This window comes from Lissotriton vulgaris, chromosome 10 (assembly GCF_964263255.1).
Source record: "Lissotriton vulgaris chromosome 10, aLisVul1.2, whole genome shotgun sequence".
Lineage (NCBI taxonomy): Eukaryota > Metazoa > Chordata > Amphibia > Caudata > Salamandridae > Lissotriton > Lissotriton vulgaris.
Window position 1 is genome coordinate 124,186,970 of NC_141698.1, and position 26,160 is coordinate 124,213,129.

Here is a 26,160-nt window from a genome sequence, read left to right on the forward strand (position 1 = left end):
ACCGCATTCCAACTAACATTGATTTTTTTGAGGGTTTCCTATTCTCCCTGAACCAAAGGTCGAGTAGTGTTACAAGGGTCCATTTTTTCTTGATTAATTGCATCTACTACCCTGGGGAAAGAACCGGACACACTAATTCCTCATCCCTCCCTGTTGATAAAATGTTATGAAAGCAGCGCGCAGCTGCGGGATACGTGAGAACAATAAGTTCTAAAACTGACAATAATAAAGAAATCTAAATAAAAAATGGAAGGAAATGTTGGATTAAGCTACGATGCCAGTGATATTGATGAGATTTTGGCAGCGCAACCACTTTTACAAAATACAGATCTTACAGAAGCCCTATCCCAAACAGATGATTGGGACACTCTAACAGAGAAAAAAAGAGACCAAATAAGAACTGCGATTCACGGAATTATAATGACCGAATATCTGAGGTCAAAGATAGCACCCAGAGGTCTTTGGGTAGGAAATGCACCACAAATTTTCTTACATGATTTAGCATTCCGTAAGGACTGGTCCTCCATCTCTTGGAAGTGTACCTTGGACTACTTGGTATTAATAATTAAGACTGTAAGACGACTTTCAGAAGCCTTACTTTTGGAAATACAAGCCTGTGAAAATGAACTGAAAAAAGGCATCAATCCACAAGTATATAAAAAAAGACTGGATGAAATAACAAAAGAAATGGAAGAAACACAAGAGTTCATTATGCAGAGTAAACTACAAAAACTTGGAAAAGATCTAAAAAAATTTAGCCAAGAAAAGATGCACCCATACATAAAAGATGACTATATTCTTCCAGATGCAGACTCAGACAATGAATCAACAGGGAAAAATTCCTCAAATAACTCTTTCAATAGTTCTGACGACTACACCCCTAACAGAGGTCGCAATAACTACAGATATCAACGACCAAGAAGGGGAAATAGATGGCAGCGTCCATACCACTCTGGCTACAACATGCCATACTATCAACCGTTTGTTCCACACTACGGAGGGTGGATGGACCCTTATCGTCAAGGGATGCAACAGATGCCCCAAATGGGTGACCAACAAATGGCAGGACAACATAACACACACCAACAAGAGCAGCCTTTTTTATCCCGAGGCCGGTCCCAATCCCGAGGAAAAAGAAAGTCTTTAACCTGGCAAGACCAACAGAGGAATGTCCAAACCCGAAGCATGGCAGCAGCACAACCCTCCACCAGCAAGAACAATCGCTGATTGTCAATCTTTCAGATGTTGAACTTAACGAGGACCAAATAGCTGTGCTAATCAAAGGATTGGGATATGTCCCTACCCCAAAAACAGACACTTTTAAGATTAAAAGTGAATTAGCCGAATTTTGCAGAACATTGCAACTTAAAGCATATTTTGCCAACAGTACCACGCAACAGCAAGATGGAGATACCACCTTACGCAGGAAATCCACCTTCAACCCCCCATCATGCAGCGTCCCTCCTGAACTACACACCTTTGAACAAGCTCTCCTTAAAGGAGTAGATAGCATGGACAAGAACAGGACTAAAACTTTTCAGAACTTGACCAAAAGGGAACGCCTGGCAATCGAGGATCTACGAAAAAATGAAGAAATAGTGATCAAACCGCGGACAAGGGGGGAGGCACAGTAGTCCTGAGTAAGACAGGTTATAACCAACAATGCCTGGCCCTCCTGTCCGATACTAGGTTTTACCAGAGAATCACAGTAGATCCAACTGAGAGACTACAAAATACCATCTCAATCATGGTGTATGAGGCGGAAACAAAAAGGTGGATATCTAAAAAAGAAGCAGAATTCCTTATGACAAGGGAGCCAATCACTCCATATTTCTATTCACTCCCAAAAACCCATAAAAATAGGACACCGCCACCAGGACGCCCAATAGTGCCCGGCATTGGGTCAATCCTCGAGCCTCTCTCCAAATTTGCAGATGAATACCTGAAACCTATGGTTCAAAAAACTCAAACGTATCTGAAAGATACAAGAGACCTCCTGTTGCAGATTTCTTATATGCCCTTTGATCCAGAGACAATGCTCTTGGTAGGCCTTGATGTAGAATCTCTTTTCACAAGCCTGCCCCAAGATGAGACTTTACAGATGTTAGAAGATGTTTTATACATGGAGGACTGGCAGTACAACACACCCAGACACTTCATTCTTGAATGCTGCAGGCTGGCGCTCAAAGAAAACTTCTTCGAATATGATGATAAATTGTATCTTCAAACCCACAGCACTTCCATGGGCAGCGCTTTCGCGCCTTCGGTGGCAGGGCTTTATGTGAGCCAATTCGAAACACAATTTGTCTTTGGTGGAACAAACACTTTCTCTTCCAGTATCATATACTGGAAGAGATACATCGACGACATTCTCTTAATCTGGAACATAGAGCAAGATCTGGCCGAATTTATGACCTGGCTCAATACCTTGGACCCTTGGCTGAAGTTCACATACACATCAAACAACAATCAACTTGATTTCTTGGATCTGACAATTTTCAATGATAACAAAACTTTACAAACCAAAACATATACAAAACCTACGGCTAAAAACAGTTTGTTATCATACAGAAGCTATCACCCGAAGCCTCTCAGAGACAACCTACCATATAGCCAGTTTTTGCGCCTCAAAAGAAATTGCAGCAAGAACAGTGACTATAAAATTCAAGCAAAGGGTTTAAGCGAAAGATTGAGGAATAGAGATTACACAGAACAAATCATCAAAAAGTGCAAAAAAAGAGCTGATAATCAACCAAGAGAATGTCTTCTCCAAACCTACCCCAAAGAACCCATAAAAGATTTGACCACCTGTGTGACAACTTTTAACCCAGCCACTTATGCCATTCAAAAACTGATCAACAAAAATTGGCAAATAGTGAATACAGGACAATTTGACTGGCCAAAACCCAGATTCGCCAACAGAAGGACAAAGAATCTAAAAGATACCCTTGTACATACTCGTCCTCAGAAAAGCCAACCTATGCCTATGACTAACAGTATCACAATGACCCCACTATCAGGACATTTTCCCTGTGGTACATGCGTTGCCTGTAAAACAACGACAGCCACAAAGACTTTGCAACTAACAGATAATTTTGTTTGGACACAAAAGCAGTTTACGAATTGCAACTCTTCTCATGTTATCTACATGATCAACTGCCCCTGTCAAAAGCAATATATTGGGATGACTTGTCGCAAAATCAAACTTAGGATAGGCGAGCACAAAAGTAATATCAGATTGAAAAAGAACACTACAAAACTGTGCACCCATTTTTCGGAAATGAATCATTCATGTGAAGATATACAATGGACAGTCATTGAGATGCTGACTGACAAATCCCGAAATGCAGAGAAGATACTATATGAGAAAGAGCAAAGATGGGTGGACCGACTACGTACTTTTGAACATGGCCTTAACGACAATATAGCCTGGCACCACTTTGCAAAATAAAATCCTTAAAATTATTTTCGGAATGAAATTAGGCACCTTCACCTGTGTGAAAAGAACGGATTACACTTTTTTCTTGTTCAAAACAAATGTTCTACTGTCCCTTTAAATCTGTGAACCCAGCCTCCTTTAAAAAAAGGAAGCAGTAGCCTAACATCCGGGTACCGGGGGCAGAGTCAGCACAAGGCCAATGTGTAGCCACCACGCGGGTAATGGCGCCTCTAATACTATTTCTGAAGATATGGGTAAGATGCAGAACTGCCGCTTTATATTTACAGGCACCTATCTTTTTAATCCAGCTCTGCGCTTTGAATAAGCGGTCCCCGTTGAAATACCGAACGCTTACACAGCAGGTAAGACCTTGATGTAAATGGTTGCGAGTGCTTTTTCCCAACATTTAAAATGTACTTGCTTACGCGCTTTCGCTTGCTAGTTAAAGTTTATGTACAGAAAACACCACTCCCTAGATAAGCACTATTGAACACCGCGTTCTAAAAAGCGCATACCTCTTACCACCTTGACTATTTAGTCAACCCTATACATCCATATGTTTTTATATGAAAACCTATGAGAATCAATCCCCAGTGCCTTACCACTAGCACTCGCTTTCGTGTACTATCATATCATGGTCACTTCGTAGCTTATCCCGCAACATCCTAATTAATAACCTTCCGTTATAAATATCCAGTGTAACAAAAAGCTTACCTGTGAACTTCGAACAAACCCTCCCCCACTCTAAAATTTAAGTTTGCATAAACCAGTTGATGTTTATTTTCCCATTTCTTCCAGATTGTGGAGAGCGTATTTTCCATAACAACTAGTATGTGAAAAGGATTACCGCACAAGTTGTGTGAGTAGATTATGTGTTTGTAAGTCCTGACGAAAGCTCCACAGACCTCCTGGCCCAAGGAGCTGAAACATGTCGACAATTTTTTTCATGCAATACTACAGGACCTAGTAACTCGGTCCATAGTATACAACCCATTTTTAACAAGTGGAAACTTACCCAGTAATAAAAGCATTCGGGCATTTTTTCCATTTTTTAACAATATTTCTTATGTGTATCACTTGTTTGATTAATTTCTTTTTTGTGGGGAAATCCTTTTTGTCTCTGGACACTGCACTCGAGACTAGAGGTGCCTCTGGATGAGGCTGGCAGTCGACACAAACAGGAGCACCCTATGATAACTGCCATAATCTCAATGTGGGGCGGATGAAACATATATGCCGCATTCCAACTAACATTGATTTTTTTGAGGGTTTCCTATTCTCCCTGAACCAAAGGTCGAGTAGTGTTACAAGTGTCCATTTTTTCTTGATTAATTGCATCTACTACCCTGGGGAAAGAAACGGACACACTAATTCCTCATCCCTCCCTGTTGATAAAATGGTGGTGAAGATTAAGCACATTTTTATTGCCCTGTGGAATGGGATGAATGAAGATATTACATTAACTGGGCATCCTAACACTAACTGTTTTCTAAAGAAGAGATGTAGAGTTTACTTATGTGGGAAAAGGACCGTTTTAAGTATTTTTTCAGAAGATTGGAGTGTCACATGGCCCAAGAGAGAGATATTTACAGGCTTGCACAACTAGATAGGATAAGGATCTACCTCCAATACATACTCTCTTAATTTTAGAACAGCACAGGAGCTTGGTTGTCATAGAGTATAGGATTCTGCAATGAAGGTAAGGAGTAATAGGGTGCGGAAGAAAGAGAGGACCTTATTATAGGTGTGCATCGTGAATATGGAACCCAAAGAAATTCTAAACAAATATATATTCACTTGTGGCTCTTGACTTTTTATACCGAATTTTTTGTACCGAATTCCACATACTCGTAACGATATGGTATATATATTTTCATGGTATGTAGATCTGGAGTTAGGAATAGCAGATCTACACCACCCTATATGCACTTACCTTTTGATATTTTGTCCCTTGATATTCTCCTATGTCGATATTGTTGGTGTTGAGATTCAGAAGTACAATGGCAGAAAGGTGAGAACAAATGTCATCACGATGGGGCAGACTCTGATGAGGAGCATAGCATTGTGCTTAATGATTTGAAGTGTACTAAACGCAAAAAGGTGGGAAGTCCAAGAGAGCATTTTCAAAATTTAGTTGTGAGAAAATAATTGACTGTACAACAGGCTTGCTTTGGGAGAGGGAATAAAAGGGATGATTTTGTGTAGGGGTGGGCAACTCGTGTAATTTGCTGTAGCGTAATTATGCAAAAGTATGCAAGATTAAGAGGAATTTTGCGAGGGCTGTAACCTTGCATTTAGTGCTATTTCGCAAAATGCAGCCTTGAGTCCAAAGTGAACCCAGGATGCAGTTTGAGCTATGAAAATAGCGCTAAATGTAACAGAACAGGAACAGCAGCAGCCAGTATCTGCTAGCAGTCTGTTCCTGTGCTCTTGGATAGGCATTCTTGACCCAAATTACTTGAACAGGCATAATCACGTGTTTGCGTACTTCATGTCATAGGAGTAATGTGACTTACTGAACTTACTCTGAGAACTCAGGCATAATTAATATTTTACCGGACCCTAATGTTGTGTTGCTTATGGATAAATTGGATGAAACACAGTTAATCTGATCAGAAAAGTAGAGAAGATGCTGGAAAATCAATCCAAGACTTTTTCGCTGATTCAACCAGGGTGAGCAATTGGCCCAGCTCCACCGGCCACCAGAACACCATATCATATCAAATCACTTAAAGAAAAGAACCCCAGCTTTGTCACCAAAAGGTTTTAATGAATTTGTATTCATCCAGTAGGCAACTGCTAGCATGCAAGTCCAAAACTTTTCTTGTGGAAAATGATAAATTGAGTAATAATATGCGTAGGATATCACCAAGAAATCCCACTCCACTCGGAATGGTCTTATTAGACGCTGAAAAAGCTTTTGACCGAGTGGGGTGGGATTATCTTTGGGCGGTCATGACATAATTTGGCTTTAAGGGTCAATATATGAGTATGGTACAGGCTCTATATGATCACCCCGAGGCACAAAATTAGCTATGCCGGCATGCTGTCTTCTAACTTCTCAATTTTAAGAGGTACACGCCAAGGGTGTCCCCTATCACCGCTATTATTTGCTCTTTCAATGGAGCCATTCATAAATGCTCTTCAGTCTCAACCTCGTATTCATCCTTTTAAATTTGGCACAAACACCCTTAAAATCAGAGCGTACGCTGCTGATTTAGCGGTGTACACAACGGATGTGGTAGAAGCTATATCGGGAATTACGGAGGAAGCAAATAATTTCGGAGCCATCTCTGGTTATAAATTAAACCTAAATAAAACGCAAGTTATATTGAATTACAAGCCACTGGTGTATGTTTCTGGTACCTGTCAAGCCGCCACCTACTTAGGTGTGAAAATTTCCTCCAAAATAGGAGACATAAATGCGCTTAACTATGATGCCTTACTGAAAGAAGTGTCAGCCCTTCTAAAAAAATGGCACAAGATCCCTTTGAATCTGGTAGGGCGGATCAACCTAATTAAAATGAAGATTTTACCAAAATTTCTTTATTTATTTAGGTCAATCCCTTTATGTGTTAGCAATTTATTTTTCAAAAAATTAGATGGGATATTTAGTAGTTTTATTTGGGGGTATAAAAAAGCTCGAAGATCACTTTCTCTACTGAAGCTCCCGCTTAATAAAGGGGGGCTTAATTCCCCAGACTTCAGATTATATTTTTTTGCTACTTTTTTGGGTCGTCTCCGCAGTCTTTTTAACTCTAACAATCAATTTTTTTTCCATCAATTTATGCTGGGTAGGAACTCTAATCAATTTTTGGCGGGAGCAAACGATCCGAATTATTTTAAAAGAGTCAGGTTCAAGACTGCCAGGGCGGCAGTGCGCATATGGAATTTAATTCTGACTATTGGTAGGACTTCCTTTTTTCATTCCAAGCTGTCGCTGTGGGGCAATCCCGGATTACCTGGAATTTTCAGTGACAGAGCAGGATGTGTATGGGCTAATTATGGTATAAATACGCTAGGGGATCTGTATGGTACGGCGGGCCTTCTAGATTTTGAGACACTTAAACTTCTTTATAAGCTGCACGAACGAATGCGGTTTAAATATATACAAATACGAGATTTTTTGTACCGGAAAATTAATTTGAGAGAAGTATCAGACTCAGATATATGGACATGTCTATATACAGAAAAGACCAAATCTCTGATTAGCATAGGCTATAAGTGTCGTAGTCAATATAAAGTTGATGACTGCCCGAAACTTGCTGTGAAATGGTCAACAAGACTGGGGGTAAATATAACCGCACATAATATTTCTACTTCATTCTGCAGTATCAACAAATTGGTACAATCCTCTAGTTTAAGGCTTCAATTATATAAAACAGTATTTCATTTTTATTACACCCCGCAACAAATCTCAAAATGGTCCCGAAATAATATATTAAGCGACCGTACTATGTGCCCTAAATGTGGTTTGATGGCAGCAGACCTTGAACACATGCTCTTTTCATGCCCATTATTATCTGAGCTTTGGATTGGAATAGAAAATATTTTAAATCAGAAACAAGTGATCTCTACTTCAATATAAAAAAAATGGTACTACTGGGCATGCAACCATCTAATGGCATATACAAAGATCTATTAATTATCTTGGTTTCATGCGCAAGATTGGTTATAGCTAGGGCATGGATAGCCTCAAAGCCACCACATATAATGGAATGGTGGTCACTTGTAAACTAAATATATGATATGGAGTCCTCTCTAGCCAGAATAAAAGGTGCTCGATCAATGAGGAAACTCGATAAAATTTGGGGAACCTTCTTTTTAAACCAAACCCAGTATTAATTTATTTTTATGCCATTGCTCATGGAATGTTGAGTTATCAAGATAGCTATGGCCAAAAATAAATTTCGGTATACTGATATATTATTTTGTACTGTGTCTACATGTCTATTTTTAATTTAGTTAGCAGTAAGATTTAATGATATGTTATTATTAATATTGTGATTAATTTCTTCTCTTACTTTCTTTTTGTATTGTTCATGTGAAAATTGGCTCTCCTTATGTTTTGTTGGCTAGTGTTGTCAGTAAAAATAATTTCATAAAAAAAAAAAAGTAGGATATCACCAAGAAACCAACGGACTCTGCGAGTAAGGCTAACTAGAATAAAGATTAAACAATGGAAGCCCAAGAAATTCCACACACCAGAGATTTAGTAAAAAACTGAAATATGTGGTAGGTGGACTGTTTCAGATCTCTAAGATAGGCTAGAGTTAAGACACGGCAGGGCAAAACCTTAAACTCCAGATTGTTCCAGTTGAATCACAGCTACCAGCTGGGAAACATTGTCAAATGTGGTGCTACTACTAAGTAATAAGAAGGCTGCTCTACCTCCTAGATCTAAAATCAGGTATAAAACATTTGACACAGCAGAGAGGTCAAAGGCTAGCTGCCACTCAGTCAATAAGTAAATTAGCTTCAACAAAGGAGATTTCGCTGTTGCCTTCTTTTGAAGACTTTTTGAGAAAAGAGCAACAAAGAGATACGTCAGAAGATGGTGGGTGGTTTTGTCCCTGTCAAATGTTTGTTTGAGCAGAGGAACAACCACAGCTTTTTCAGTCTTGTCACTGGTATGACTGACCGTGAGACAAGGGAAATATTCCAAAAGGAGGCCACGACAGAACTATGATGTGTAGATCTCCGGTCAGGAATGAGAGCTAGACTTAATAGAAAAGTCAAAAGGAGTACAAGAATACACAACGATCAGGCCCAAATTTTACAGACTCATTGAGGATGGTTCAAGATCATAACCTTTTTTGAAGGATGACATGTATTTCTAAACGATGCCAATTTTTTAACATAGACAATAAGGAGATAGGAAATTGCAAACTTTGTCGGAAGGCTCAATGAATTAAGCAGCATATGCTGTTGCAACAGCATGTTTTTACCTATCCTCCAGCCTCTTTCTTTTTTGCCGATTTTGTCCACTTACATTCCCCTCTCTGTCCATGCTCTCCTCTTCACATCTCATTTCTCTCCTCAGACTCTTAACTTCTCTCCCTGGTAATGCCAATCTTACATCCCTTTTTTCCTCCAAACTCTCCTCTTTTCTTCTTATCTTTACACTCAGCCTCTCACCTTTTCTTGCATGTCCTGCCCTCTTACACCCACAGTTGCCTTTATTGCCCCACTCTTCACATCTCAAATCTCCGCCCAGCCATTTATCGTCTCTGTTGGTTCTGCCTTCCTAAATCCACCTTTCGCGTTTTCCCTTTACTTTTATCTTCTCTGGCTGGTCCTGCCCAAGTTGTAGATACCGCTCCCATTCCTCCTTACTTATCTAAGCTTACCTTCTCTTGCTGGTTTCTGCCCTGCTTACATCGACCTTTACTTCTCTGATTTACCATCATCTCATCCAAGCTTTTTACTTTCTCTCACTGGTTCTGACCATCTAACACCAACAAATCTTCCCCCTTCTCCATCTCCCCCAAACCCTGTGTTCCCATAGAGGCTTTTATTTTTAATTAGAAAAGTCAGCCTTCATGGGGGAATGTTCTATCAGCCCAATAGTTCCACTACCTCGATTTAGATCCTCACCTTTGTGTGCGGCCTATAAAGCTACAGAGGACTAAAGGCTGTAATAAACCATAACAATTATATGCATTAAAATAAGTTTGATGTAGATTAGACAAACAGAAAACAAAGCAACAATTGATTTTGGGACGTGTGGTTTTAAAATTAATTACCATAAATCTTTTTGGGTTCTGAAGTTGAGAAATTAAATTAGTGGAATATGAAAAACTGTTGGTTTCTCTTTTCAGGGAAGCATTTCTTTCACCCACACCCCATGTGAAAACAAGGACGATAAATGCGATTTCCTCCCATACCATCAGCTTTGTTTGGTTTAATTTAAAGGAAAAATAGAAAATACTGACCATAGGTAGGACTTTGTTTTGAAATGGTTTGTTAAATTTGCTTTAACATTTCAATTTAGAAAATTGAACTATGAAGTAGCAAATATGTAGGGGAATTCTAAATGTATTAAAATCAGTGATGATCCCATAATGGAGACCCGTAACTTTATATCAATGAGGAATTGGATTTTACTATTTGTGTCACTCACAAAGAAAGAAACACACATAAAAAAAATGAACAAAGGTACCAAAAAAGTAGGTGCTTATAAAAAAACAGAAAACTGGATTTTGGGACAGTGTGCAAGTTAAACAATCATGAGCAGCTGCACTGAGGATAACAAACCTATGAGGAGGATGAACGGGCCGAAGAATCCAACTTTAAGAACCTTCTTGATTTGTGTAACTATAGGGTCGTTAGGATTGTTTTGGGAGTCAATGTTCACACTGAAGGAGGTGCTTGCGATCACATCTACGCTGAAGGCTCCAAAGACGCTGTAAAAGCAATAGCGTAAAACACATGAATAAACCAACACATACGAATAGGAACATAAGCACAGAGAGTAAATATCATCTACACAAATGCAATGCAAAATCACACACCGTAGAGGTTCTCTACTCACTCCTTCATATTCGCAGGCTCATTTGATTCCATTTTCTTGCGTGCGTTGTTCATCAGAATATCTCCGTAATGGCTGATGATGGGAAACATCTGCAATTACAAAAGAAGTTACGAGAATGAAAAAGACACAGGGGCATATTCACTAACTTTTCATGCAATGCAGGACAGCAAGCAACACTGGTGCGCTGATTTGCATTAAAGGGGATAACAGAAATTCTCCATGTCCAAAGATAGGGCGCATTACTGCTCTCTCCTTGCGCTGACGCAGTGTGTGCTGAATATAGGACTTTTTCCCGCAGTCTTTTTTCCCGCAAGGAATCACAACGCAGTTGTTACAATGACCGCGTTGTGATTCCGCATCCCATTACTCCGCAAGTCGTAACATCGCCTTGCGGAGTGGGGGTGCTGGATGTTGGCATAGTATAATTTACTATTCCAACTCCAGTCGGTGCGGACACTAAGGAAGGTGTTGGATTTTAAACCCAACACCTCCTCCCCCCTCCGCAAGTCATTGTTCCGACTTGCAGAGTAATGGTATGCGGAATCACAACGCGGTCGTTGTAACGACCGCGTTGTGATTCCATGCGAGAAAAAAGTTTCATCATAAACCTTGTTTACCGTGTGCGCTGCTTAGTACCAATGTAGGCATCCTTGCACCACTGTAAAAGAGTCTCTGTGTTACAGACAGAATTGTTTTCATGCAAGAAGGGGCAGCTTTCTGTACAAAAACAATCCATAGAGGCATTTTCCTCTTTCTATTTGTACTGCGGAATGCACACAGCATGAGGAAATAACGAGGAGAAAGAGGTATTTCTCCTCATCATGCCTCCTTGAGAAGGCACAGCATTTTGACGCATTCCCAGGTTTACTAGCTTTAGAATATCTGGGAAAAAGCCCAAATCTATGGGCAGCTGCATGGGAACCCCAATTGTGTCACGAAGGAAGTGGGAAATAGCACTATACCAAATAAAAGATAGCCAAGAAATCTGGAATGAAAGTCACCACGAAGGCTTTCAGGCCATAGATCAAAGGATCATGGGCTCACTGCCAGGCGAGTACATATGCATATATCTTGAGGTGAAGTGTTCTGCGAGGAGCGGAGAAGGACGGTGCCCCCTTCACAGATCCTCCTTTTAAGTGTTAAAAAACACAAAAATCCGATGTAAGAAGTAAGTAGAATGGTTTATTGAACAATCTCCTATCACTTCACTCTTTTGTAGAACTCGCCTTACGTTAATTCTTAAGAGATAGAATACACCACTTAAGAAGGGAAGCAGGAGAAGGGGGGGGGGCAATGGAAGGGATATACCAATGAGTATACTAATACAATATTCAGTAACAATGTTCAAAACAGAATAATAAAAGCTTTCTGTCCACCTTTTGTGGATCATGCCCCAGATGCTCAGTCCTTTGTTCAAGTACTTAGTATGCATTTGCATTCTTGAAAGTTTGCCCCAGTGTGCTTATGGGACAATGATTGTGCAGTTTTGTGTGGTTCGGTCACCAACCATTAGCAGATAGTTAAAAGATGCAGTCAACATGCTACACGGCGACAATGCTGGCATCCATGCATGCAAAGAATCTGCAGCTTCCTCCTCTCTCTGGTGAGGATTCATGGCAGGATATGATGGAGCCTTTTCTAGGTTTCAATAGAATGCAAGTGAAATGTAATTATTTAAATTAACATGTTACCTAAGAATACATCAACCACCGTGTTTGTAAACAAAGTGTTTGTAGTTTTCACTATATTTAGTTTTTTGTTTTTTTTTATTATCTAAAACCATGGTCAATTTCAGATGAAAGCGAATCAATTGTTGTGCTTCGATGGCGGGATAAACAGTTAATTTTCAAAGTTGTTAAACCCCACTTTATTCATACCGTAGTGTCATGTGGACCTCCAAAAGGACTGTCTATGCATAGGACTGCATCAACTCTTGTAGAAGGTGACACCAATTGTATCTGGAGTGAATAAGAGTGCGTAGGATAACCAGCATGGATTGCTGTACAATTAACAGATTGCTCAGATTTCTGCACATGTAGGGGCTTACTTACAAGCCCCTTGCACTCGCGGTGTGTCACTTTTAGCATGGGAAAAGGTGACAAACCAGCAACAAAAGGGGCTTGTAAATAAGCCCCCTAGTGTTTTTCACTCCACCCTACAATATGAGGCAGCCCATTAACCCCTTGAGTGCTTATGACGGAACCACGCCGTCATGAGTCACGGGTGGCGTGTGCTCATGACGGCGTGGTTCCATAATGCAGCTGCCGCTTCGCCCACGCAGCACTAATTCCCAGCCTGTGAGGGCGAATTAATGAGCGGGCGGGTTCATGACGGAACCACGCCGTCATGAGCACCGAAGCGCCGCGATCACCCCGTAGCCCCCCCGCGCTGCGGCGGAATTCCCGCCGCGGTGAAGGGGTTAATATCCCTCCTTTATCATTATCATCATCATGGCGTCTGAACCCAGAATGGAGTTTTACTGCATCACACCAACACCCACAAATGTACAGTGGATACTAATACAATCACTCAACAAATTCAAATTATTGTGCATCACATGCGAGGCCCTATGGACACAAACACCTGACTATGTAGAAAAAAAGCTTCCTCTAACTATCCGTACCAATTACAAAACCAACCAAGTACTCAGAGCTACTAAGGTAAAAAAAAAATCCTCTTTTTCTCCTTCTGTCAGAGTGCGTGAATGACAAATATTGATTCCAGACGATCGTGTCACATGAATATTGTGTAAAAAATATCTTCATTACAAAAATATTGTTGAACAGAATATTGAAGGCAGGAAATTAAATTAATTTTAATATGTAATTTATTTTGTTTATTTTTTATCAAACTTATTATTTTTGTATTATTTGAACATATTAATTTTCCATTTGTTTTAATAATTGTATTTTGTTTTGATTTATTTATAAACATTTTTTTTAAATGATTATGAGTTGAAATGGTATAGGTTACCCCTACAAAGTCCAACAAGTTCCCTACTGTTGCTCAGATTGGAGTGGGAATAGCCATTGTAACCCCTCCAAAGTCCTACACTTTCCTTAGCTTTGTGGATGTAGGATTGATATTAGTAAATATTATGCATTAAAGGTGTAACACATTTTTCCTATTTTCTTATAAATTGAAGTTATATCATTTTTTCCTATTGTTTGATTTTAGTTACTTTTATTTTTGTAATATTTAGTTTTTTGAAAATGTTTATATTATTTTTCAAATGCTTGTTTTATTTGATATTAATGTATGCAGGTATGTGGGTATATATATTTACTGAAAAAAAACAAAGGTTACAGTGATGCTATAGTTAGGTTCAGATTTCACTCATACAAAACCAGTGAAATTCTGCAGTTATAGTTACCTGAGATCACTACAACGCACGCCCCCGCATTGCACGGCTTACGACCTCACATATTAAATCACTGATGACATGGTCAGTGACTTCACTAATTACATCTCAAATTACATCACTGCTAACATCATTCTGTTATTGTTTTCTAAACTTTTATGACTGCTAAATATGTAAACTAAGCAACTACAAAAGTTAAATTAGTATCCTTTGTGTACTACTAATTAGTGGTTCTATTTCTAACATATATCATGTGGGTGACTGTGCGTATCCGTTTGAGTGGGTATCAGAATGGCTGTACGGGTGTGTGAGTGAGTGTATGGGTATATAATGGAAGTGAGTACCTGGGCGAGTCAGTGGCTGTATGAGTTGCTGTACTGGCAAGTGTGTGGGTGTGTGAGTTGTTGTATGGATGAGTGAGGGGCTGTGTGAGTCGGTGTATGAGTGGATGATTGATTGCATGAGTCACTATATGGGTGACTGAGTGGCTGTATGATTGAGTGACTGGGTGTGTAAGTGGCTATATGCATGAGGGATGGCTGTTTGAGTGGGTGTTTGGTTAAGTGAGTTGGTGTGTAAGTGGCTGTATTGGAGAGTGAGTGAGTGTCTGTGTGAGTGACTGTATTGGTCAGTAAGCAGGTGTGTGAATGGTTGTATGGTTGTGTGAATAGGTATGTAAGTGGTTGTGTTTGTGAGTAGATGTCTGAGTTGTTGTATGGGTGAGTGAGTGTCTGTGTTGAGAGGCTGTATGTGTGAGTGGGTTTATGGGTGAATAAGGGGGTGAGTAACTGGCTGAGTGGCTGTTTGGGTGGCTGTTTGGGTGTGTGAGTGGCTGTATGGGTGAGTAAGTGGGTTTTTAAGTAGCTATGAGAGTGAGTGGGTGTTTGAGTGGCTGTATGGAAGAGTGAGTCGCTGTGTGAGTAGGTGCATGGGTAAGTGAGTGACTGTGCGGGTGGCTGTATTGGTGAGCGAGTGGCTGCATGGGTGTATGAGTGAGGCTATGAGTGGTTGTGTTGGTTTGTGAGTTGTTCTATGGATGATGTCATCCGTGATGTCACTGACCAGGTCAGGAGTGATGTAATATGTGAGATCATAAGCAGAGCATTCCAGGGCATAAGTTATGGTTAGCTCAGGTAACTACAACTGCCAATTTCACTGGTTTTGTACGAGTGAAATCTGAGCCTAACTATAACGTCCCTGTAAATAACTCAAAAACTACTGAACAGATTTTCACCAAATCACAGAAAGGACTATGAGCCATGGACCAAATTTGGTGTAATTCTGTTCAGTGGTTCGGGCTGTAGTCATGCCTAAAATCCGAATGGGAATTAACATGAGAAACACACTTATTTTGACCTCCCCTTTACAGATCACCTCAAAACTGTCCATGCCCAATAAGACCCATCGGCACACTTTTTTGGGAAAATTTTGTGAAGATTCGTCAACTGGCACCAAGTTTCCAATGGAAACTAGGTCTATAGGTATATAAAAATAATTATCTATCTATCTATCTATCTATCTATCTATCTATCTATCTATCTATCTATCTATCTATCTATCTGTGTTTTTCTTAATTTCATAATATTGTCTTCCGCAATATTTTTTAAATTTACATAGTAAGTATATAAACACAATATTTATGCAAACTATATTTTGACACAATATGTCAATCAATATATATTTTCTTGATAATTTGTCATACAACCGTCTCGAAAGGAGTCCATCCGCCTAAGAGTAGGTCCTTCACTTCTAACCTTCAGAAAATACCTTCAGAACCCCACTATATTCACTGAATTTACCCTAATCTGGCTCTCCCTACAGAACCCACAATGTAAATGATGACAATTAAGTACATGTTATAATGTATATTTTATAATCATGTCTAACTTTAACTGCGATAAAACCTGATTGTACTCAACTTTTGAAAGTCTTTGCATGCCTCTATACCCTGCACGTGATGAGATGTAAGGCTCAGATCTCGCTAAAGCAAGCTACTACCCCTGAGGTTAGGTTCACACTATATTAATACCACCAAATAAAAAATTGCTCCTGCTTAAATAACTGATAAGATTATTGTGGGAGAAAATTTTTAAATTGACATGCCCTCTACCTTGGTACTCTCCTTATTAAATGGGTCCAGAGATAAACGGCTGAAATTGCTTAACTGATGAACACTTCCATTGCAGTTTGCTCTTTTGAGGCATATAAGGTTAGGAAGAATGAGCAACCTACCTTCAAAAGCAAACCAACCAGAACTTCAAAACTATAGATAAGCTCCACACATTTTTAACATTGTACCGACATGCGTGTCACTTCCTTGAATAGCTTCTAGTTTTGCGCTAAGCCCTGTCTACGTTCAAATCTATCCTAGTGCCAATATTCCCCTACTTTATTGTAATACTTTTTTAGTTGCCATCAATAATATCAAAAGTAAAATCTGAAAAAATAAATCGATTTACTTAGTCTACTCTTTTTTGTAGAAATAAATTTACCATAATAGTGGAGAAAATGCTACATATTGTTTCAGCAATCTACATTTATCAGAAGGAGGAAACTGGATTAAAATGTCCAAAACCCCAAAAGGAACAAAGGAAAAGAGAATAAGCATTGCAAATGGGTATTTATGACCTCTAGACATAAAACTGATTAGTGGGACAACATTGCACTGGATATATGAAAGTCTTCCCACACTAATGAAAACAAAGGGAATGGGGAGGAGAGTAGTGAAGCAATCCCCACCCCTCCCTCAGAAACTCGGAAAGAAGCATCTAAATGAAAAGCATAATTGTAAAGGGCTTCAACGATTTTAATAGAGAATTAAGTAAACGTGCTAACTCTTTGCCACCTTACCTCTTAACTACTGTTTCAACTCCTTGCAACTCACCAGTTCTTGTTCTTGTTCTTATTACAGAAACAAAAAGTGGTGTGATAAACTTGCGCATTAGATCAAATGTTTAAATTAAGAATATGAAGACATCACCAGAAGTCCCTAATCCTCTACCCTTCCAATGCATATCTCTTGCAATAACTGTGTTTGCCAATTGACTTAAATTTGGAACTCCTACTTCAGCCCACTGAAACCACTTCAGGGAGCTATATATTGCTATCATCCACCCACACAAACTCCTCACTTTACTGGTTGTTCTTCCATGAGAAGCAGACTACCTCTTTTAGTTTGCCACTGGTGAAGGTTGGCGAGATCACTGTCCGTATCCTTTTCCACTGCTCATCTTGTGCAATTGTGAGGGCTGAGTCCAGAGATCCATTAACACCAAAGTTCTACATGGAGAAACAAAAATCGAAAGTCTAAATATGTGATCTTTATAGAGCTTAACATAGTTTAGATCCACCCTGCTTCAAACAGTCCTCTTCCCCTGCTACATAAAACGTTGCACTTGTGAGAAAATAGCATGCAATCCATTTGGGACTGTGTTTCGTTGTTTCTCCTGCTTGTGTGAAGATGCTGTGTTAATACAATAGGCAAAGTAGTAAATCCATTTTCCCACACTTTTCATATGTGAAAGATGGGACTAATGGCCTTATTTGTATTTTGGAAGATGGCCACCAAACCGTAAAGGCAGACATGGTCCTTCCATCATGCCTGAGAAACTCACATTTCATTTTCACTGTAATGTGAGCACCACTGGTATTCAAGTGACACTGGGCAGCCGGCTCTGTAATTATTTTTGCTTTTTTTTTTAAACACCAAAATGGCCATTTTATTAGGGGGGGTTAAATGACCCTCATGCACAACGTGCTTTCTCGACACCACACCCATAAACACTGAGCCTGTCAAAGTTGTTGCGAAGAAATATCAGCATTGGAAGGCCAGTCCATTTGGGGCAGGCCTTCTGAAATTCAAAAATCGACAACCCCAATGGGGGAGCCAGGTAAGAATGTCAAAGTGATTCCCCGACTCGAAATGGGTCCAGGAAACGTCTAGTTTGGAGGATAGACAACATCTGATATATATTTTTTTGGTTTACCCGCACCACAAACCTCTAAAAACCTGATAGGTTTGAGGAAAATTAGTTTGTAACATTTCTTATTCCCCCAGACGGAAAAAAGTTAAACATATGTATTGTAATGATGAAAGATGCGCAGTCAGGGTCTTGTAGATACACAAGTATATTTATTCTTAGTTACAGGAAGATGGTAAGTTCAATAAGTGCTTCAGTAAGTCCCTTAAGTTGCCCTAATAAATGCCCCACCAGGAGCAGCCTCCTGGCTGCTCAGCCATCCAGATCAACTGACACTCCACTCATACAAACACACTCCAACATTCTACATGACCTCATCACTAGCTGAGCAGGTAGGCAGAGAACTATTGAAAGGAGAGTGCAGCAGGTAAAAGGAAGACTACAACAATGTTTTGTTCCATTCGTTTTAACAAAGGCTATTCATGGATCAAGATCTTTACTTTCTAAATCATTCGCAATTATACGTTTGCTCCACTCCCTAATGAGAAAGCAGCAAAAATGGTGCATATGGATGGGCTGTTAATGGCCGAGCGAAGCTTACATATTACGAAACCTAGATTTGGACTCAGAAGGTGACCTACCCGCCGATTGGTAAAGTAGGTAAAGCACTCTTTCACCAGAATGGTTTTCACAATTGCAGGGTCCATGACGCAAAGCACAGGTTGTCTGCCGTCATAAATCCTGTAGTGGAAAGAGGATAAAAAATTCAGTAAATTGCACCACAGTCAACAAGCACTGGCAAAGCCAATGGGTCTTGACTGTCAAAGAGCTATTGGGTTTGCAAATGAGTTTTAGCCATGTTGCGCACCAGCATGGCTGCTGTTCAGCATGGATCAAAGTTAGTGGCGTAGAGGGTAGTGGTGTGGAGTGAAGGGATGTGGAGTGGAGCGCAGTGTTGTAGATTGGAGTAGAGTGGACTGTTATGGAGTAGCGTGGAAAGGAGTGGAGTGTTGAGGAGTAGAGTAGTATAGAGCGGAGGCGCTTGGAGTGGAGGGTCATAGAGTGGAGTAAAGAGTAGTGACATAAAGTATCGTAGTATGGGTCAGCATAGAGTGGCGTAGAGTGGAGTGCTGTAGAGGGGAGTACTGTGTTGTAGAATAGAGTGGAATGGAGTACAGTGGTGTTGCATAGAGTGGAGTAAAGTGGCATAGAGATAGTTTGGTAGAGTGGAGGGGCGTAGAGATGAGGAGAGTGTCGTAGAGTAGAGTGGCATAGATTGGAGCATAGTGTTGTGGAGTGGCATAGAGTGGAATGAAGTGCTGTAGAGTGGAATGGGGGGATCACAGAGTGTTGTGGAGTAGAGTGGAGTGTCAGAGTGGAGTAAGGTGGGTAGAGTGGCGTGCCATAAAGTGGAATGTCATTGAGGGGCATAGAGAGGCCTATAGTTAAGTGGTATAGAGTGGAGCAGAGTGGTGCAGAGTGGAGTGGAGTGGAGTAAAGCATCAAAGAGTGGAGTGGCATAGAGTGTCGCAGTGTGGACTGTTGTAGAGTAGAGTAACAAAGCAGAAAGAGCGTGGAGGAAAGATTTCTCTCCTGATAAAAAAAGGGAGTATAGGTCAGTCATTCGTAGGTATAAAGCAGAAATAAAAATGGCCCAAGCCTCTTATTATGAGGGAAAGATTCTATCAGCACGCAACTCCCCTAGAGAAATCATTAATATCGCCTTGATGCTAATGAAATCACCTAGCTCCACCGGATTCATCTAGCCAGCGATGTACTGAATTGGCCAATTTCTTTTCCACTAAAGTCCAGATTATCCTCAAGATCCTTCCTCAAGAGGGTAGGAATGTTCCTAGCATAGACGCGTGCGATAGTGGGCAGATAAGACTTCAGGAATTAACGATCGCCCATATGATCGGCCTGGACATGAAGGGTTGCGGGCAGCTAGAAAGTCAGGAATTAACACTCTTCCCTACGCTAACCCAGGAACGTTTCCTAGCAATCTTAGCATCCGTAAAAAGTGGATCCCCTTTAGACCCGGCCCCTTCCAATATTCTGTCACTGGTTGGACCCACCATTGCCTCCACTGTTACCGGACTGATTAATTCCTCATTGGATAAGGGTGAGGTTCCATCAGACAGGAAAAGAGCAATGGTGCGTGCTCTGCTAGAAAAAAAAAACTGGACCCTGCTGAGCTGGGAAACTATCGCCCTATTTCGCTCTTGCCAGGAATTAGTAAGATAGCGGAGAAACATGTAAATCATTCTCCCTCCGCCTTTCTGGAGTCCAATGGCGTTCTCCACCCCTTTCAGACAGGCTTCCACCCCGGCCATGGAACGGAGACCGCAATACTCTCAGTGGTGGAAGAAACCCGGAAAATATTGGACGCAGGAGAAGTGGCAGCAATAATACTCCTCGAACTGAGTGCGGCCTTTGACACGGTTAATCACCTCGTCCTGATCCACCGCCTCAGGAAAGTTGAAGTGACGGGAACAGCGCTATTATGGCTGCAGTCCTTTTTTGAAGGGAGATCCTTTCAGGTTTTTGAGGGCAGTACCAACTCACAGCCTTTGCCCCTACAGTGTGGAGTCCCACAGGGCTCCTCACTGAGTCCAACTCTCTTTAATGCCTATATGGCACCGCTGGCTGAGGTGGTGGCTCCCTTCGGGATCCATATACTGACACCTCTAATCGATGTTCAGCTAGACCATCTTTACTCGCTCTCCACTGGCTCCCAGTTCAGGAGAGAATACAGTTTAAAGCTCTCTGTATAGCCCATAAGGCACTGAATGAAGGAAAGCCCATAATTACAAACACCATTATCCGCCCGTATACAGCTAACAGGAAACTCCTCTCTAATAAGCTCCACCTTGTAGAGGTTCCGAGGATCAAGAAGGAGAGAAGTGGTGGAAGGCTTTTCTCGCTAAATGCCGCTAAACTCTGGAATGACCTCCCGTTACACCTACGGAGGGAACCGTGCCATCTAAAATTCCGGAAATAACTTAAGACCTGGCTTTTCCCTTAAAAGTTTGCCGCCTCACAGCAACTTATCACAGCGCTGGCATGCCTCCGGGTAGTCATGCGCTATACAAATGCCAATACAATGCAATACAATAGAGTGGAGTATCATACAGAGGAGTAGAATGACGTGAAGTAGAGTGTTGTAGAGTGGAGTTTCGTAGAGTGTCAGAGTGCAGTAGAGTGGAGTGGGATAGAGTGGAGTGTTATACAGTGGAGTATCGTATAGTGTTACAGAGTAGACTAGAGTAGAGTGTGGTAAAGTGTAATGTCCTGGAGTGATGTAGAGTGAAGAACGGCAGCATAGAGTAGAATACAATGGAGTGTCGTACAGTGGAGAATGCAATTTGTGGTAGTGAGCTGCCATTACAGACAAAACATTTTTAATTGAAATAACTATGACGCTTGCACAGACATACAGTTTTACTGATAAAACTATACAGCATACAAATGATAATAATGTTTGGAAATGGCATCACCTAGTGTATTGATTTTTTTTGATTGTGTGTTAAAATATTTGTTTCCAGCTCACTTCAGAATTACAAAACAATTTGCTTCATTTGTGCTTTCTGAAATATTTGCACAGTTCATTTACATCTAGTTGTGTGCCTTTCCCTTCACATCTCAGATTGTCAGATAAATCCTGTCACTTTGAAGTCAGAAAAAGAAAAGTAAACATCAAGCTCCATTGGAAGACAGAACCTGGCATTTGATCTTTGTGTTTGAATGCACAGAAAATGTAACAAGATTATAACAACATTTAAAGGCCTATTTACAGGAATCCAGCACTCATGGAAGAATACAGTAAACAGGCTATCCTCCACAAGCTGGACAAAGATATACTGGACAGCCTAAAACTAATAAAGCCAGCAAAGAGAACACAAGCAAATGTGAGCTACAAACCACAAAGGCAATGGTAAGTAGTGAACGAAATGCATTCTTAGGTAAGCTTTCAGAATGTCCCCAAGAAGTCTTTAGCCACCAGACAGCTGAGCTGTCTGGTAAGTTTTGACCTAATAAAACCATGCAGGAGGCATATATTTCAGCGGAGTCAAGATCAGACTGGTTGGCAATAGTTGGAGGGTGGCGGGGGGAAGCACACATTTAAACTTACAACACATTTGGTTACTGAAAGGGTAGTGAAGGCATGGAACAAACACTGCTGTTTCCAAAGCAAAACATAACATTCATTTAAAGAACATGAGACAAAACGGTGGCCCGAAATAATTTAGTAAGCACGAGCATAGCTACACACACTGAAACGTGAGAGTGGACTTGGATGTAAGTTCACTCCAGGGTAGTAGAAGTAACATCACACACCCTTTAACACTTTATGGCATCACATAAGTAACCTATTTTCCTCAAAATAGCTTCTTGTTTGTGGCAGAAGTTTTAGAGGATGGGCAAGGAGTGAAACTGTAGATACTGAAGAGCGTTCCTGGAGTTCATTATATCCTCTCTTGCCTATGCTTTAAAGATCTCGGAGATCAGGGGAAAGATGGGTAGTGCTAGGGTATAACGAGTACACCTTTTCGACAAGGATGAGCCTGGATTGATAGTCATAGTTGCTATTTCATTTTTTTTAACTCTATCTACCAGGACTTGTATTCCTAAACTGTGACATCCAGATGGAATCGCTAGATTGATACAGATATAGTATCCTGGGACAGGTTTCAGGGCAAAGTGAGCCACTGGATTCAAGCTAGCCTGGCTGATGAGGGGTGTTTCTCTTTGAACCAGTCCCAGAAGGCTTGTTTACGGGCCCGGGAAGACCTGACTTGGCAGTTAGGGCCGGACTGTTCCCATGAGGAACAGGGTCAAGATTGATTTGCATATGGCTGGGTCTGAACTAGGGTTGCGAAGTGAGCTAAAGAACGATGATGGATTCAACCCAGATCTGTGACTGGGGGTGTCTGAAAAGTTTCAGTGCTCCGTCCATCATCTCCTTGTGTTTGCTTTGTTCGCCCTACCTTGGCTGGGTATGCACAGACGTGGGTCCCTTGCTTACTTTGCCACTGGATTCAAGCTAGCCTGGCTGATGAGGGGTGTTACCCTGAAACCGGTCCAAGGATGCTTGTTTCTGGTCCAAGGAAGACCTGGCTTGCAAGTTCGGGCTGGACTGTTCCCATGAGGCACAGGGACAAGACTGATTTGCATATGGCTGGGTCTGAACTGGAGTGGTGAAGTAAGCTAAAGAACGATGATTGATTCAACCCAGATCTGTGACTGGGGGTTAGTGTCTGAAACGTTTCTGTGCTCCATCCATCATCTCCTTGTGTTTGCAGTGGTTTTGGTTAAACATGAGGACAGGCTGAAGAAATCACAAATGACTTCAGGCAACTTGCCAGCGTACTAATGGGTTGCAATTGTCTAAGCGTACCCATATATTACAGCTTATCACATAGAAGCCGAGAATTGTATTCCGTCACTTCTGAGAATGAAAGGTGCCAATATAGCTCAGCTGGTTATGCGATTGCTGTTGGGGTGTGTGGTTAACTTTCCAGGTGCTGGTTCACTTCTTGAAGGGCCGGCTGACCCTCTCATCCTTTTGAGGTTGTTAAAATGTCACCGTTTAGTTCATAGTTTTTTCTAGTAGTAGAGCTTCAAGAGACAATTTAATTTTTGGTTGGACCATATAAATGGTGATTTTATACTCACTGTGGATACTGAGAGCATGTACATTTTGGGAATTTGTATAGCTTGAACATAAAGACAGCTGAGCGCGCTATATACCAGCGGCAAGGACAGAGTCACAATTTGAGTGGTGTTGAGAGTAGAGATGGACGAGAGTGCATGTAAATGTAATTGGTATGTATATAGGGCTTACTACTTCACGCACAATATTAAGGGGCAGGAGGATAAACCCACTCCGACCTCCTGTAACAAGACTCTACACACACAGAGGAGTGGGAAAAATAAAGAATATGTCGCTAATTAGAAGAGGTGAATAGACAAGACAAATGTGTTATTAAAACTGACCTCACCCACATAAGTTTGTGGCATGCTTCATCATAGGGCTGCTACAACACCTCTGCGCAAGCTAATGCCAGAGGTGGAGCAATAGGGTTCGGGGAGACACGACAAATAAAGAGAAAAAATAAAGAGAAAAAATGTGGGATCAAAAGGAAAAATTCAGAGCTAACAATGTTAAAACTAACACATGGATCTCCAAACCTCCCTTTATTAGTGAAATGCCAGATTAGATTAAAAAGGTTTTAATCAACCAGTGGATAGTGGTACGCTGGGCTGTATTGAACCCACTACCCCTCCACTCTGCTAACTATCGACATGTTTCAGCCGATGCTGAGTCTTCCCCGGCTTTCATTAGGCTAAAGAGTGAGAAGTCACCATGTGAGTGCTAATGTCTGTGCTTACCAAAGGTAAAAGGCAACCATGCTGTTTTTATGTCAGTTTTGTTGCATCTGTGCAGTGCGTTTCACTGTGTTCTGGGCTAGGGTCCTAGATATAGGTAAGTAGTAGGTTTTATTGTTAGTCACTACTTACTACTCCCGAGGCAGTACCGGGGTACTCTATGCATTGTTTTTAAAATATATAGAAACTTATAAATATTTTCCCTACTTATTGTCACTCTAATAAAGTTGTAATAGGTAGGGAAAAATACCAAACCTTAATCTTGCCTAGTTCTGAAGGCAGCCAAACTGTACCTAAGAATAATATGGCTGCCTGTAACTTTTGTAAAGGCAGTCATTAGCCAATCACCTATTGATTTGCCATCGCTATTTGCTGCTGTACTTCTGCAAAATACCAAACATTTTCATGAAAAAACTGCGACAACAGCTACCACAAAGTTATAATGACTTATAACTTAAAGAATATTTACCCCACTTACTAGTAGTACCTAAAAGTATTGTCTGTGCGCCATGATGTCCAATCCTGCTAAATTTCATTTGAATCCTTTCAGCCTTTTTCGTGCTACTTCAAATACAAAATTCTATGGAAAATGTATTGGTGGAAAAACGCGTTTTGGAACACACCTGACTAATCATTGCAAAACTTGCCAATGTAGAAGGAAGAACAGGTCTGCAAAGGTGTGTGTGTGTGATATGCAGTGGTGGAAAACCCCATATTTCTGATGAATCCATGAAATATTTAATGGTTCCAACAATGCATAATGACAGCCTCCACCAATTCTTCAGAGCTTTACAACTGTCAGGACTTTGAGGAGTATGTGGCATGGAGGACCAAATTATATGGCAAAGTTATACAAATTATGTAGCAAAAAATGTAAATTATGCATTAGACTATGGTAGGATTTTCTTTTTGTAAAATCCGGAAAAGTATATACCTAATTATGTAGCAAAAACTAGGTGTGAGCGGAAAATCCGTTCCGCTCGCAGATTTCGCGGATTTTCGGTAAATTCGCGATCCGCGAACTCCCGCGAATTCACTGAAAATCCGCGAGATCCGCGAGCGGCGGATTTGGGGGGCAAAAGTTCAAGCCTGTTGAACTTTTAACTATTTTAGGATGGCGCCGGCAAGCTGCCAGTGCCATCCTAAAATAGTTACTAAGTTAGCTTCAACAGGAAGCACTAATAGATAAAATAAAGGAGGTGCTCGAGCACCTGCTTTATTGTATCTATTAGTGCCCTGATGAAGCTAATTTAGTAACTATTTTAGGATGGCGCTAGCAGCTTGCCGGCGCCATCCTAAAATAGTTACAGGATGATGTGTGTTTTGTCGAGGCTGGGTAGGAGTGCGCTCTCCCCATAGCTATCGTTGAAAATTAGCTATGATGCTTGATGGAGGCCTTTGCATAATTGACTTTCACGAGCTCAATCCCTGTGCAGTTCCTGTGACCACGAGCTTCTCTGATCCGTGCCTGTCCTTTTATGCACACAAGAGGCATGTGAACTCGCATATAAGCCCC

At 40.9% G+C, this 26,160-nt stretch overlaps 1 protein-coding gene across 1 annotated transcript in view; it reads right to left on the bottom strand.

The window, feature by feature from the left end:
- The window catches only part of LOC147684817 (cytochrome P450 3A29-like), a 141,541-nt gene that overhangs the window by 73,448 nt on the left and 41,933 nt on the right, over positions 1-26,160 (bottom strand). The window contains exons 4-7 of the mRNA XM_086940692.1: positions 18,896-18,995; positions 17,500-17,613; positions 10,974-11,062; positions 10,697-10,845 (exon numbers count right to left, since the gene is read on the bottom strand). Coding sequence (XP_086796818.1) covers positions 10,697-10,845; positions 10,974-11,062; positions 17,500-17,613; positions 18,896-18,995 — 452 coding nt within the window. The remainder of the gene's footprint in view (positions 1-10,696; positions 10,846-10,973; positions 11,063-17,499; positions 17,614-18,895; positions 18,996-26,160) is intronic.